The sequence below is a fragment of the Elaeis guineensis genome, chromosome 6 (assembly GCF_000442705.2).
Source record: "Elaeis guineensis isolate ETL-2024a chromosome 6, EG11, whole genome shotgun sequence".
In the NCBI taxonomy this organism is placed as follows: Eukaryota; Viridiplantae; Streptophyta; class Magnoliopsida; order Arecales; family Arecaceae; genus Elaeis; species Elaeis guineensis.
This window is the reverse complement of record NC_025998.2, coordinates 9,602,260-9,617,829: the sequence shown is the minus strand read 5'-3', so window position 1 is coordinate 9,617,829 and position 15,570 is coordinate 9,602,260. Positions and strand designations below refer to the sequence as shown.

Here is a 15,570-nt window from a genome sequence, read left to right as displayed (position 1 = left end):
AGGGTTGATCTCCCTGCAAGGGGAGAGACGGGGGCCTCCAAGCTGCCACACCAGCGGCTTCAGCGTGTATGGGACCCACCGCCTGCATCTCCACGATGTGCGGCGATGACCACCGCCCGGTTCCGAACATGGTGGTGGGACCCGGAAAAGAGGGAGTTTCCTAGCCTGCGAAACATGCGATGTCAGCCGTCGAAGTCCCATCGTACGGCTCCTGCGACGCCATCAATTGGCTCCCCCGGCCTACCTGAGCGCCTTTTAAATTATTACGGACCCCTCTACTGCTTGCCAGCTGTCCACTTCACCCCCACCCATCCGTGGTCAACACGACCACCAACATACCACCATACCTAAACACACCCCTCTTTTTTTTTTTTGGTAACAAAACACACCCCTCTTTATCCATACTGCGCTGCCCATGTCCTTCCCTTCCTCCCACACATTCCGCGGTCCATGCACTCAGCCCGTAGTAGCTGCCGATTTTAGTTTATGCCTTGCAACTTTGATAGAAGGATTCGGTAGGCAGGTGGATGTAGGTTCTAAATCAAGAAGCAAGCTGGCTGTGATGCGATGTTTGGTTGCAAGATAATATGGGAAAGGACCTGATTATTTCGTTGTCTGAGAAAATAAAACTTTTTTTTTGAGATAATTCAGATAACTATATAACTTTACGTAGACAAAAGAGTTAAAATAAAGTTATCCTATTCTTATTTACTTTTTCTAATTTTATCTTGCTAATGCTCCACCCTTTCAATTAGATATCATGATTTACTAACCAAGATGTAAGAAAATGGTTGATGAGAATGGTGTGTTGGCTAATCCATAATTTACCATCCTACAAGCATATGCTATCTTCAATTCAGTTAGGAGTTGGATACAGTATATCTTAAAATGCACATTAGTTGTATTTAAGAACTTATATGCATTCCAAGACATCTCAACATACATCTCAAGATGAGTTATCAGTAACACTATTGCTTGTAAACATGGACAATGTGTTTTTTATTTCTAAAAAATAAGCATACTTCGTACTAACCTTTTAGAGCTAACCAAAACTAATTGGTCTAGCTTCAATGCTCTAAAACTCCATAAATCATGTCATTGAAATCCAAGTCAATATTTGAATTCATATTAAAGAACAAGGAGGGAAAAGGCTTTTGAACTTCACATATAGAATGAGTGCCAAAAAGATTGGGTGTAATTTAGATTAAGAACACTCAATCGAATTTTTTTTTTTTTTTGATACAAACAGTCGGTCACATCAGTTTGATGCGAGAGCAGTCTAACAAATAAAGATATAAAAATCTCACAAGACTAGCGGACAATCTCTATCCTCTATTCAGAACCAGTCGTTAGAGTGGTCAGCCACAAAAGTTATCATCCAGTCTGCTACAGAATTGTTCTCCTGATAAATATGATGAATTTAATTGTAATAGTACGATGAAAGAAGATTCAGATATTCTAAATGAGAGATTATTTTGGATCATCTAGTATCATTTTTGAGTCAAATGATGATAATGGTAGAGTCATCCTCAAAAAAAAATTTACCGTAAGAGAACACGTGGACGCTAGAAAAATTAGCGGCGCACGTTAGCTTGTCTCCCATGCGAAGAAAGCTCCAAGCTGCGCCGAATCCCGGCGCTCTAGAAGCGCTCCAACTGTACGCAATTATTGTGCCCAGACTCACGCCCTTCGATCTCCCGCCCAACCCTATTTGCCAGAGGCACAAGCCGCCTATCTGCCGACCTAGCAAAAATAGGGAGTACATTTATCACCTTTTATTTTAAGATTTGAAGTTTTATTTTATTGATCCTTAATTTAAAACAATTAGAAGACGGTAAAAACCGCGTCCTTTTGCTGACAACGAGCTTATAGGACGAGCTGGAGATAAATTTAAAGAAGAAGGCGGATAGAATGCTTTCAAGCCACGGAGAGAAGAGGAGGAGGAGGAGAAGAAGAAGAGAGGAAGAGAAGGGAGGAAAGAATGAAATTTTCGTAGCACCATTCCCATTCTACCCCTTATCCACCTCTACGTCTCTAACCCCTCCTCTTCGATTGCCTCTCTATCCCCCAACAAATGCCTCCATTCCTCCTCCTCCTCCTCTCCCTCCTCATTGGCTTCGATGCCTTCCTCGCCGCGCCGGCGTCCGCCGAACCCCTCTCCACCTCCCTCCGCATCCCTCTCCACCGCCGCCCGCCGCCCCTTGCCACCGCGACCCGCCTCGACTACGTCAGGGACCTCGTCAAAAGCGACCACCTCCGGCAGCGGATGATCTCCGGCACCATCTGGCAGCGCCGCCACCGGCAGCAGCGGAGGGCTTGCGAGAACGCCACCTCGGCGGCGGACTCCTTCGCAATGCCGCTGTCCTCCGGCGCGTACACCCACACGGGGCAGTACTTCGTCCGGTTCCGCCTCGGCACGCCGGCGCAGAAATTCGTGCTGGTCGCCGACACCGGCAGCGACCTCACGTGGGTGAAGTGCAGCTTCGACCGGCGCAAATGCCGGCGCTGCGCTGGCGGGAGGGTCTTCCGCCCGGAGAAGTCCGTGTCGTTCGATCCGATCCGCTGCTCGTCGGCCATGTGCAAACCTCCCTCCCCTTCTCGCTCGCCACGTGTCCTTCCCCGTCGAGCCCCTGCGCTTACGATTACGGGTAAGAATACTCATGCACCACCATCCATCCAATCCCACAAATTAAATTTTCATGATTATTATCAATCAAAAATTGTGAAATTATTCTGAGGTACACAAGTTGTTCGGAGCGGGTTGAACGGAGGGTAGGTTCCCAACGCACTGCAGCTAAGCTTGATAGCATTAATGTCTCCATCTGAGCTCTTAGCTGTCTTTGATTTAGACTTTAGTAGAGACACGTGTCATTATTTTAGTTGCTATAATGCTGTGCTGTTCTAACTCGTCTGTGTATCCAAGAACGACTCTGTAATCGGAAATCCGACACCATTCGTTCGATTAGAGCGCTTGGAGTAATAAATACGTGCGAGTCATATACGCTGAAGGTTACGGTCTGGAGATCGTTTCTTTGGTTCCGAAACGATTCTTCGCGACAGATTTCCCGGTGTCTTTTCCCGTCAACTGACAGGTGAGATGTCCCGTGGCGGGTTTTAACTAACCGGGTTGGTGACAGGTACTCGGACGGATCGGCGGCACGGGGCATCTATGCGCACGAATCGGCGACGGTGATGCTATCCAACAGTCATCAGAAGGCGAAGCTGAAAGGGCTGGTCATCGGGTGCACGTCCTCGTTCGCCGGATTGAGCTTCCGCTCCTCCGACGGGGTGTTGGGGCTGGGGCACAGCGGTATCTCCTTTGCCTCGCGGGCCACCCAACTTTTCGGGGGGAAGTTCTCTTATTGCCTGGTGGACCACCTTAGCCCCAAGAACATCTCGAGCTATCTCACCTTCGGCCCCAACGGCGCGCTGATCCCCTCCGAGGCGCGCCAAACCGAGCTTCTCATGGAGCCGTGGCTCGAGCCGTACTACTCCGTCAGGGTCTCCTGCATCTCCGTCGACGGCGAGGTGCTAAAGATACCTATGAGCGTCTGGGATGTGGAGAAAGGAGGAGGAGCGATACTGGACTCCGGTACGAGCTTGACGGTGTTAGCCAAGCCGGCGTACGATGCCGTGGTGTCGGCTCTGAGCCGGCGGCTCGCAGGGGTGCCGAGGGTGGGCGTGGAGCAGTTCGAGTACTGTTACAACTGGACGGCTGCCATCCCGGCGGCGGTGGTGCCCAAGTTGGTGGTCCATTTCCACGGTGCGGCTTGGCTCGAGCCGCCGGCTAAGAGCTACGTGATCGACGTGGCAGACGGCGTGAAGTGCATCGGCTTCACGTCGGCACCGTGGCCGGGGGTGAGCACGATAGGGAATATTCTTCAGCAGGAGCACCTATGGGAGTTCGATATAAAGAATCGACGGCTGAGATTTCAAGCGTCCACATGTGCTCCATATTGATCAGATTTCCAATCTCTGTTTTCTTCTCTCCTGTGGATTTAAATTTCCTCTTTTCTTTGTTTGATATTAATGACGTATGTGTGATGTAACAATAAGATGGGATGTATAGATTAGTTTTGGATTGTGAATGATTGGATGTGGGGGTCTGGTGGCTGAGCTCTCTGGAGACCGTCTGCCGTGGTATAAACCGCCCGTGATTTGAAAAGGATGGGTACACCGTAAGGTTGGTGTTGTAACGGTGGTCCATGGTAGAAAGCGACGCGTGCCTTAAAAAAAGTATCAAGATCTAAGACCAACGGTGCTTTTGTTATGTTGATTTGAGTGTTTTATTTTGGCAAGAGGCATGAGCTAATTAATTAGCACACCAATTTGGGACATGTTTATTGAGGAAATTCAAGTTCTAGCATTTGGACAGCTGGAGACGGAAAACTGTCCATTGGAACCTGCTCCAGGGGTCCATTATAATCACAAAATTTATTAAAAAAAAAAGAAAGAATTATTAATGGAATTTACAGAGTATTAAAGAGATAAGATCAACTCAATAGGGTACCAAAGATGGCAGAAGGAAACATAGAAAGGTAGAACTTCCACGTATGAAAAAGGCACAGCAAGAAGATAATTCCGCACTTTCTTTGGCTGATATTGTATTGTTTAATTATAAATCATGCAATTTTCTTGGATGGATCCTATGATGACAATTATCTGTATGCATGGTTTAAAGTATAATATGAATTCTTGAAAAGTATCGCCACCTTTTATAGTTGCACTGTTGTTTATTATTTTCAAATTGCTTCTTTTAAAAATTAAAATTATGTGTCTCATTAGACTGCCAAGTCCATGCTCTACTTGATTGATTTTTTTAAAAAAAAAAAAATTACTTACATTATTTTTTTTGCATTTAGAATTTTCATGAGGCACTCCACTTATCTCCGTCCGTTTTACTTATTTTTTTTTCTCTTTCCTAGAAGAAAGATCAGAATATCAGCCATCTATTCTTTCCCTAACCGGCATCATCCATACAAAAATATAGTAAAAGATAGGGAACTTGATGAGAGAGTTTCATTTTTTTAGTAATGGAAACAATATTCTTATTATGAGCTTGTTTGAATGCCTACATAAATTATTAACAAATAACCCTTGCGGCTAATGAGGCATAGTATAATGAACAATATGCCTAAAAGGAAAAAAAAAAATCCAAATTAAGGGGACTCATGATATTCATAATCCCTGAAAAAAAATAGAAATAAGGTAAATTATTTGTTTTGCAAAAAATCTATCATCCCAAAAATGAGGGATAATTTGATTGGTTGCATCTCTCCGCCATCATAGTTTCTCCTCTTCATCAAGCATTAACTTCTCATATGTTTTTCACTCACCTGCAAGATTATCCATGGATAACCAACAGGGCCTTGAAAGACTCTTTCAGGAAAACTCATTTAGTTGGCCTATCCTTCTTCTTTGCAGCTTCTTTTGACCGTTTCCTAAAGTATGCCAATAATTAGAAATGGTAAACCTCCAAATGAGCTATTACAATGACACAAGGGTAGATCTTTCTTTTGAGTTGCTACAATTAGCTACGAAGGACATACAGGATGTAGATTGGCTGCAAACTAGCGGACAGAAGCACGTTCTCATGCTAGCGGACAGCACTCGCCCGCATGATGTGCATGTCGCACTTGTTTAGGTTCGACGTGCATCACGTTAAGTCTTGCTAAGGAAAATGAACTGAATTGAATACTTGACATATGCCCAGTTACCAACACAACAACAACAGATAAAAAAAAAAAAAGAAAAGAAAGAGGCCGGATGGGCTTTTCATGACTTTCTTGACAAATCCAGCTGCTAGCCACTAATTGAGAAGATTGTTTTAGGTTGTCAATTTTGTTAGGACTTCCTCCTCTCGCAGATTTGGTTGCCAGCCGTGTGTGGAAGAGCACGTCCAAGGAGTTCTCTCAAATGGTGATGTCAGGTGGTTCATAGTGCACCACCTTTTTTCAAATAGTTTAAGGAAATGTTTTAGAATAATGTTATTATTATAACAAGCAGAAGGCTAAAGAGAGAGATAATAGATTGAATGCAAAGAAAATAATCCTAACCTTCAACCATTGATATTGTTGTAGTTGCTGCCCCCTTAAGAGTAAAATTCAAGCTCCATTACAATAAAATGATCCGACAATTGTAGGACGGTGCTATCTTTTGACCACTCCAGTGATGACTTCCATAAAAGCTCTCTAGTCGTTGTTTGCTTTTTCTTGATAGATATGGATGGACGAATGTGGTGCAATGCATGTGATCTATATACGAAGAGGAGCATTTGATGGATGATTATCTAAGGTTGATCTAGATGGAGTCACATCTCAATGGAGCCCATTCCCAGGAGTTTCCAGCACACACAAACACAGAGAGGGAGCTGAAGTCATTATTTAGCTCTTGTTGTCATTACCCTGAGGAACATTGAAATTTAGCTAGATTAGAATAACTTATGAGATGTATTTGACACCATCTATCCTCATGAAATGTATTATTATTCGTCAGAGAACCGAATAACGAAAACAGAATGTTCACAAAATCTAGTGTACCATTAACCGGATGCCCGTAATTTCAATATTTGACTGTTCTAACTTCTTACATATCAGCATCATGAAGTGCTTGGTCGGATGGTATCATCCTGTGTCACTTGGCTAAGGAAGTGAAGTTTGATTCCAGTAGAAGGCAACCCTCCAAGGATAGGGTAGATACAGAATAGAAAAAGTGAGGATTAGCACCTTCTAATAAATAAACAATAAAGAATAAATGCATATAGAAAGAAGAAACCATGATGGTTAAGAGTACTGTTGCGTGCTGGAAGGAGTTTGGGATTAAGGTATTGCCATTGGAGCTACGATTTGGACATGGGAAGCCATTTTGTACCACTAGCTGCCTCCAATATTAATTCTTTTTGTATTTTGAATAGGTTGTCCTGATAGTACTACTTTTTTCCTGAAGAAAAAAAATCTGATGCTTCATATTTTTTCCGTGCGATTTACCATCCTGAAGTTGAAGTTAAAGACAGCCCTCGAGAAACCATATTAATGCCCAAGTAGTACCCAATCAATACTAGGAACGAGGAGCCATGGATCGGATTGTGGGTGATGTAGGTTCAGAATTTTCATTGAAGACATGATGCGTGAGCACCCGTCTTTTCTTATTTTAGCCATGACAGTTTTATTTTAGGATTCAGATCCTATGTAGTGTACCATACGTACCATTCATTGCACAATGGACGGTCATAAATGAATGCAGGCTATATGATGCATATCACATCCGGCCACATATAATTGTTCATCGTGCGATAGATGGTGCATACAAAGCATCGCATAGTGTGGTGCATCACGGGTACCACAAAGAACCCGCTCTTTGCTCTTTGTTTTATGCCTATGCATCTAATCCTGACCTCCTAACCGTCCATCAATGCATGCTCATGTCGATGTTCATATCAAATGACGAACTCTTTTCCACGTTACTTGAGCAAGAGCCCTCTTGCTTCTGTGACCCCACCTTGAGAAAACCACAGCAAGCTGCTGCTTAAATTGAGCTTCTGTTCTTCGATGCTGCAACCTCCAATGGTCTCATTTCTTCTTCGTCTCTCACCTGATCTTTTGATTCCAGGCCTCCTTATCCCTTTGTCCTTTTGAGAGTGGACGAGAATTATGAATTGAACCCATCCACTGAGATCCCAATAATCTCTACCTTATATCGGCAGCGACGCCACCTGGGTCTACCATATGATTGCCTCTCATATCATCATAACAATGACTTGTCTTATCACATCTTTAATTAGTCTCAATCTTCCAAGTTTGCTCCTACATATTGTTCATCACCTGTTTGCACCGGCACCAATCAATTCTCCACCCATGGTCTCTGCAGTTATGCTTACATCAACAACAGCTTATTAGGCTACCAAAACTGTGACACTCTAGTGATTGGACCTACAATTTCATGACATGATGATTGGATATAGCTCTCAAGATTTCAGCAACCTCAGTGATGCTGATGGAATCCTTGGATTGTCTCCTAATTTCACTTCCTTTACCAGCCACCGGACACCAAAATTTGGATATATATTCTCTTCCTTCACCACTTTTTTACGTGCTAAATATGCAGAATTACTATACAACAATGTAATAGTAATAGAATCAGACGTATGCTCTCATTTGTTGGCTCCTGATTTCGACATAACACAAGTTCCCCGAATGGCAATTGCATTTGAAGTGGGAGCTCAATTTGTTCACATGAAGAAAACAAATTTTATAAGGATGAATATAGAATTAGCAGCTTGGCAATTTGGGCAATTGATCAGAGTTATGGTCCAATAATTGGTGATAATTTGCAGACTGGTTATTTTTTGGGGGGGTATGATTTCTTGAATCAGCGAGTAGGGTCTGTTCCTTAAAGTAAACAATTTTGATTGTTCAAACCGTTGTGATGACCTTAGAGGAAAAGACATGAAAGGTAGAGAGAACTATGTATATTTTGCTCGGTAGAATTTTCCGGTCTATAGTCCATAGTATTTCAATCTCTTTCAAAACCGAAGCACTGCCATTGTTTTATCTCATCACAATCAAAAGATTAAGGAAAGAAAACTGGTCTATAGATTAATTCAATTTGATTTTGCTTGCTAGCCATTTCTAATACCTAAGCAGGTTGGCAAGTTCATTTAAGCATCCCTAGTTTCTATAATATTCCTATCTTCCAATATTTACTTCCGCACGACAAATTATCATGCTCTGTTGGCTGTTTCACTAAACAATATTTTTCAAATTTTTTAAGATGCACTTTAATGCATTCCTCTCGCTGTCTATCTCTTTGAAGCCATCGGTGACGTCCGCAAGCATCCTTTCTACAAAATCTAAATTTATTTTGCTCAAAAAGTGCCAAGTTAGAGGGTACATACCATAGGAATGATGCCATCCTAATTGCATTAAAGGACAGGTCGTGATCAGCATGCACAACCATTTATAATTTTTTTATATCTCACATGAATATCTTTTTTTAAGAGTTGAACGCTTATTTTATAACGTACAACTCTTTTATAGCCTGCTTTATTATAATCAGAAGGGCCAGAGTTCCAACGAAGAAAGCCGGAAAAAAAAAAAAAAAGCATGCAACTCTATCCCTCATCCAGCATTCTTTCTTATTATTTATTATTTGTTTCTTTTTACATACCATCTGCTCCGTACTCTTGTTACATTTTATTTTGAGTAAATACTAGTTAATCATTTATCCACTTTACGTTCACCAACGTGGATTCCGTATCGGTACTATGTTGGAAAATGACAATGTATCCGGTACAAATTAAGGTGATAGGTATGGTGTATCATGCATTGCTAGTCAAGTTCTGGATATCATAGAGCCAATACGAGGGGTGATCTTTCTTATCTTCCTTTTTTCCTACTTGCGACTTGTTTCACATGGATGCCGTGAGATGTCCTCATTCATCTTCAAAGCCCAACATAGCCGAGTCGTGTGACATGAAATCCTCGGACGATCAGCTGGATAACGACCAGACCGAACCTAAAGAAGGCGACCTGCTCCATGCCGTTCTCATGTTCCCCATTCGATGCCCTAGCTGTGGTCCGTGTCTGTCCGTCAGAGGGTGCTGTCTTCCGTCTTCTCCCATCGCCAAAACAGGTGGAGAAGGCACCAGAGTGGCCGGAGGATGGGAAGAGGTTTTGAGGCGTGCGGCAGCGCCCGTGGGGCCGCTGGGCAGCGGACATCCGTGACCCGATGCAGTGAAAGTGGGTATGGCTTGGGACCTTCGACGTCGCGGAGGCCTCTTTCATGTGTACGACAGCGTTGCCATCCGGCTTAAGGGGGTCAAGCCGGTGACCAACTTCCCTACCGAAAAAGCATTGCTAACCCCCACTGCGGCGGCAAAGGCGATGGCCATCAATGAGGAGACAAGCAAGAGTAACGGAGCGACGGCTATTCCTCCAACGATTCTCACCCCTTGCCAACATCGGTGCTCCGATACAGCGGGGACGAGATGCTGTTCGATTGGATGGTCGATGGCTGTGGACACTACGGCCTCAGTTTCGAGCCGTCATTATGTCTAATGGACTTCTACCGGCAGCGGTACTTTTGGAAGGTGGACTTCAATGAGTTGGATGCCCTCATCATCTTCCATCTTCCCCCATCACCGACTCCTATCTTCAGTCTTCCACCATCTGTCATCATCGACGTGACGATGCCGATTTTCTATCTTTACCCATCGCCATCACCATTCACCGTTTCAGGTATGGCTTCTACTCCTACCGAATCTCCCTTCCTCAAATCCCTGATTCCCTGATTTTGGCCGTGACTTGTGAACCAGATGAACCCTAATTCCATCGAAAAAATAATAGGAAGAAAATGGCCAATAGGTTTCTCTACCTTGGGCCGGGCTCGGGCCAAGCAAGATCTCGAACTGGCTCGAATGAATTCGGATCGGGCTCGGATCTGAGTTTTTATAACATAATTGGACCTAAGCCCGGCCTAAAACCCAAAAATAATTTTCGAGCCGAGCTCAAGTATAGGTAGGGTCCAACCCAGCTCAGCCCAGATCCACCCCTACTAATAACCTCATGCGTACAACAAGTGACTCCCAAGAAAATTACACTCGATAATAGGGCTGAAACTTGGCTTGGGCCAGTTCAACTTCGAGTCGGGCTTCAAGCTAAGCCCAAAACATTTTAAACTGGGCTTAGATCTACCTATAAGACTTGTTTGCTTTTCAGACCGGATTTGGATATATATTTAGCCCAACCCAGACTTGAGTCTGAATTTAAGTTGGATCAATAGCCCCAAAAGCCCGATTAATAGTCCAATCAATAGCCTAATCAATTCCAATCTCAAGTATGTTTAGTTTGATCAACAGCCCAAGCCTGATTCTAGTCAATCAACCAATTAGCTATTGCTTTTGTTCATGACTTCGTCTCGAACTCGAAGGACTATAAAATCCCTCTTTTCGTCCGTTTGATCTTCCCCCATTGCCGCCTTTGCCCTAGACCTCACCATGAGTGGTTCGCCAATGCTCGCCAAAGCCGAGGATTCCTTCAATTCCTCTTCCAACTTTGCTGGAACTTATGCCTAAGATCACTTCTCCAGGTTTGGTGGCAAAATTGGATGACAAGTTGGAGAGGAAGGTCCTATGCCCTATATCGACAGTCATCGATCTAAAGGGGCCACCAATAATCCCGACCTTCTTCAAAGATTTGGAGGCGTCAAGTAGAATATGATGAGAGTTCTGACATACGAGACTCAATGGATGGGGCTCAAGTGTATGAAAGTTTGGATGAAATTAAAGAGCTCCTTGGATGCGATAACGTTCATGAGCTCCACAGAGACAAAGGGGCTAATGTAGATGTTGGAGACGACAGGATGGATAATTTGGACCGGACTTGGACAGGGATGTAGTTAAGGGTGTAAATGGATTAGATTGGATTATACTTAAATCCAATTCTAATCCGAAGTATTTTGAACTTGAAAATTTGACTCCAAAATCGAACCAAATATTCTATTAGTCTAATCCAATCTAATTCGAAAAATTCAGACTGGATTTTTGAATTTTTACATATATTAGACTGTAATTTAGATCAAAATTCAAAAGTAAGTTATATGAATTCGAAATATATACAACTTACAAATACTCTTTTATATCGTTCTACATTTAACAATTAATATTATAATAGTAATAAAAAATAAAAAATAAATTTCAATACCCAGGATCTCAATAAGTCATGTCATAATAGCATCATATTAAAAATATAAATTATAAATTAAAAAAAAACTACATCATTAAAATATAATAAATTTCATAATATTTAAAAAAAATTAAATTTGAAACACACACATACATATATGTATGTACGTAAAATTCAAAAATCCAAACTACAAAAATGGATTGGATTTGGTTTGAACTCATAGTTTCAACTTTGGATTAGATTTAGATTTTATAATACTAAATCTAAATCCAAATCCAAAGTTCAAATTTTTAAAATTTAACTCCAAATCCAAAATCCAAAAATCCGATCCAATCCTCAATTCAATTTGGATTGATTTAGATTTTGAATTTTCTCCAATCCATTTACACCCCTATATGTAGTCCAACCCATTTTCAACCCTACTTGATAACCTCTAGTGGCAGCATACAATAATCATGCTAACAAGTGAGAAAATGTTAGCCTTGCTAGGACCTGAAAAGATTTAAAAACCACGATGCCCATTGCCCACAAAAACGGCAAATCAAGTGCCTATTTTCAAAACATATGCATAGATGAAAATGAGCCGTCTCTGATGTGCATTTAGATATACAGGTGCAACGAATAAACCTACTTGCTAAGCAGTGCCAGCATTCAGGGTGAATAGGACGTGAAATTCGCCAAAGAAAAAGAAAAAAAATCATCCAGAAAAACATCCTGCATGGCTCTTCAAGCAGGAATGCAACCACAAGAAATATAACGGGTTGCTTTAGCAAGGATCTGACTATTACTTTCTGAACAAATATCACGAAGGCTAAATGTGATAACAAGCAACCTAGAATTCAAATGCCTGAGTAAAATTAAACCTCGAGCGGACTGTATTAATCGTTCATAGTCAAATTCGTGCAAATCAACATATGAAATCCATTCCTAGCCCACTACACTCTTACCAAAATCACATGATCGTACATTCACCAATTGCTAATTACCCTTCAGTTGCTTCTCTCAACCGACGAATTGTGCTCCGCACAGTAACAGCACTAGCAGTACTGTAAACATCATACGGTTCAAATCATAAGAGACAAATATGATAGATATCAATGGCTCTATGCAGAGAGCAGAAAAATAAAGTACAGCACTTACTTCAATGTATAAGCACCCCCAGCCTTAACCTTCCCACAGTCCTTGCACCCCCAAATTCCAACCGACTTTCTCTTCACAGCATACTGTCAAAACATAAAAATTTACCAAAGTACACATTTAGTGTGCACAACCTTCAAATTAACAGAAGGAAAGATTAAAGAGAAGGCTAAATCCAAAACGTATTTTCAAACAAATGAGACAAAAAAAAAAAGAGAGGAAATAATAACTTCTCTTGAAAAATATAGGATCTGGAATAATTATGAGGTGAGTGGTTAACAAAGGTCAAAATGCACCGCTCATCCACCACATACTGCCCCAGTAGCCTCCTCTCTCAGAATTGCATAAAGGAATCTATCCTAAAACACAAAAGCTGATTTAAAAAAAAAAAAAAAAAAAAGAACTTGAACAATGAAATTGCGCCAAAAAAAGATTGGAAACTCTAAGAAAATTTTGACGTGTACAAAGAACATTTTTACCTCTGGGGTCCTTAGATTCATTATATGTGCAGATCTTAATTGATCTGCAAACTTGAACTGAAATATCCAGACTGCCACAGATTCAGCAATTCAGGAATTTACTCTCCTTTTTCTTTTTTAATAATGAAAGAGTTGGAAAACTTCATGAATTTACATTTGGATCACAGAATTTTGAAGAACAGGAATATAGAGACTAATTCTACTCATTGCCTTTAATCTGATTTGATCATACATTACCAACAAAACTATATTTTGATACCTATCTCTTTTCACCTGACTTCAATCTACTTTGAGTTGATGTTGGGGAGAGTAAACTTAAAACACAATTTTCTTACTTAATAACAAAAGAAAAGAATACTGCAGTTAGCATATCATAAGATAATCAACAAAACAGTTAGCCTCGATGTAAGCGGTGGTACCTTTCCGCAGAACTCACAGAAATACTTTGCATGCTGAGATACTTCCATTTTCTTGATTTGCTTTCGCAAACTAGCACCATATCTGGTACCTGGATCCCCAAACATGAAAGTGAGTAAAAGAAAATAGGCAACAACTAATGCAACGGTAGAAATAGACAAGGAAGGCAAAACAGCTATGAAGATTCGGGTACCATATTTGCCAACAATTCCAGCCTTCTTGGTTCGCTTCGTCTGCATCAGAAAAAAAAAAAAAAGAAAAGAAATAAAAAAGCACCGGTCAGAATGAGTCAAACAACTAAACAATTATAAGAACATCTTTCTCAAACCATTGAAATAATTGATTTCCAGTAGCATACATGAGACATACAGGACAAAAGCAAACAGAGACTTCAATTACACCACCTATGCACTGAGATGTAAGTTTATAAGGACGAATGTATGGTGGACAGGGTGCAAGTAGCAATATGTCCAGATCTAGATAAATGTTATACATCAGGCTCCATACTGTGAGATCATTCTATTGTGGATTACTCTCAGTTTTTAGGGGCCAGTTCCTTGTACCCCACTAATTATGTTTCCAATGTAGCTTCCATCTTGAATATGTCTTCCAGAAGCGTATCATTAAGGATAAATAGCGAACTTACATGGCACTTGTAGATTTACTCGTTGAGATTAGCATGAAATCTTCATCAGAAACACTTTGTTCTCCCTAACTGCAGCAGAATAATTTCTTGTGCAACATAAGCTTCTTTTAGAAGCAAATAATAAATCGGCAACCTTGTAAGATCCTTAAATCCAATTATATAAGTTTATTAAATAAAACATCTCACACCTTATGTACGCAGCCTCACAATATTAATTCACGAACGCATAGCTAAAACTAATACTGATGCAACATAAAACGCAAACAATTATTCAACAAAGTGAAATTTATGATTTTGGCCTCTAAAATTCTGAGAACAAAAAATACGTAGCTATTCCTTTGTTCCCATCAAATGCACCTGCAACTAGGATATCTCAAACCATCTCAGTCCAAGAACCAGAATACATCTCGCAAAATGGCACTCACGGATGGAAGCACGAAAAGCTATCAAAATCAACAACACTCATCATGTTTTGGATAAAATAGGATCAAATGAAAAATTACATCTCCAGAAAATATCTCGAAAACTTTCGGCAACACAGAATCTCTCCCGTTTTCTACTTCGAATCTCTGCTCATCAAAATCCTCTTCCTACTAATATTTATTTCCTTCCCACCTCTTTTTTAAAAAAAAAAAGTTGGATCACGGGAAAAGATTCAACTAAATAGATAGATAAACAGGAAACAGAAGTCCTAGAACCAGATCTAAAATCAAGAAACCCTAGGAATGGGAAGAAGAGGGGGATCGAAGCGTACCATGGCGTCGGAGGCGGGAGATCTGGTGAAGCTCCGAACGCCGAAAGCCCACAAGAACCCTAAGGGCAGGCGAGAGGGCCGCCGTCCCTTATAGGACGACAGTTTTGGGAGCGGCCGTGGAGCCTATTGGCCCGATGATTGCAACATTGAGAGCCGTCCGATATGTTGATATCTCGGGTGTGCGGTGAGCAATCAGTACGTGCGTTTCTGACCGTCCGATTGATCGGCTTTTGCGACCCTCTCGATTCTTGGCGCGCTAGATTCACCCTACTGATTCGGGGGGACGCTGGAGATGGCGGAGCAAGAGCCCGAGCCCGCGCCCGCGGCTGGGACGTGCGATGCAAATGATATAAAAATGGATGGTTGTGATCCCATTTGATGAAATCTACGTATGTCTATTTTATTTGATGTTGTCATTGGACTCCAGTAATGCAACGCCATCGCTTGAGGCTTCTC

General features: G+C 41.6%; 2 protein-coding genes and 1 pseudogene across 3 annotated transcripts; 2 read left to right on the top strand and 1 right to left on the bottom strand.

Annotated features, from left to right (window-relative positions):
• The first annotated feature begins 1,937 nt into the window (after positions 1 to 1,937).
• On the top strand, positions 1,938 to 4,096 carry LOC105047341 (aspartic proteinase NANA, chloroplast). Its single transcript, XM_010926240.4, is given in 3 exon segments — positions 1,938 to 2,585; positions 2,588 to 2,648; positions 3,138 to 4,096. Coding segments are annotated over 3 exon segments (1,395 nt in total). The 5' UTR covers positions 1,938 to 2,074; the 3' UTR covers positions 3,961 to 4,096.
• A 5,143-nt stretch (positions 4,097 to 9,239) lies between these two features.
• On the top strand, positions 9,240 to 10,350 carry LOC109505994 (pathogenesis-related genes transcriptional activator PTI6-like; annotated as a pseudogene).
• A 2,085-nt stretch (positions 10,351 to 12,435) lies between these two features.
• On the bottom strand, positions 12,436 to 15,269 carry LOC105047339 (large ribosomal subunit protein eL43z-like). 2 transcript variants are annotated; one of them, XM_073259103.1, is made up of 5 exons: positions 15,115 to 15,269; positions 13,908 to 13,947; positions 13,717 to 13,805; positions 12,822 to 12,904; positions 12,436 to 12,727 (listed from the first exon to the last, which is right to left on the bottom strand). In XM_073259103.1, exons 1-5 carry the CDS (start codon positions 15,115 to 15,117, stop codon positions 12,664 to 12,666), a joined length of 279 nt encoding a protein of 92 aa, XP_073115204.1. In that variant the 5' UTR covers positions 15,118 to 15,269; the 3' UTR covers positions 12,436 to 12,663. The 2 variants fall into 2 exon arrangements, with proteins under 2 accessions (XP_073115204.1, XP_073115203.1); XM_073259102.1 differs by lacking the exon at positions 15,115 to 15,269 and having other exon boundaries at positions 13,908 to 13,953.
• Positions 15,270 to 15,570: the final 301 nt, after the last annotated feature.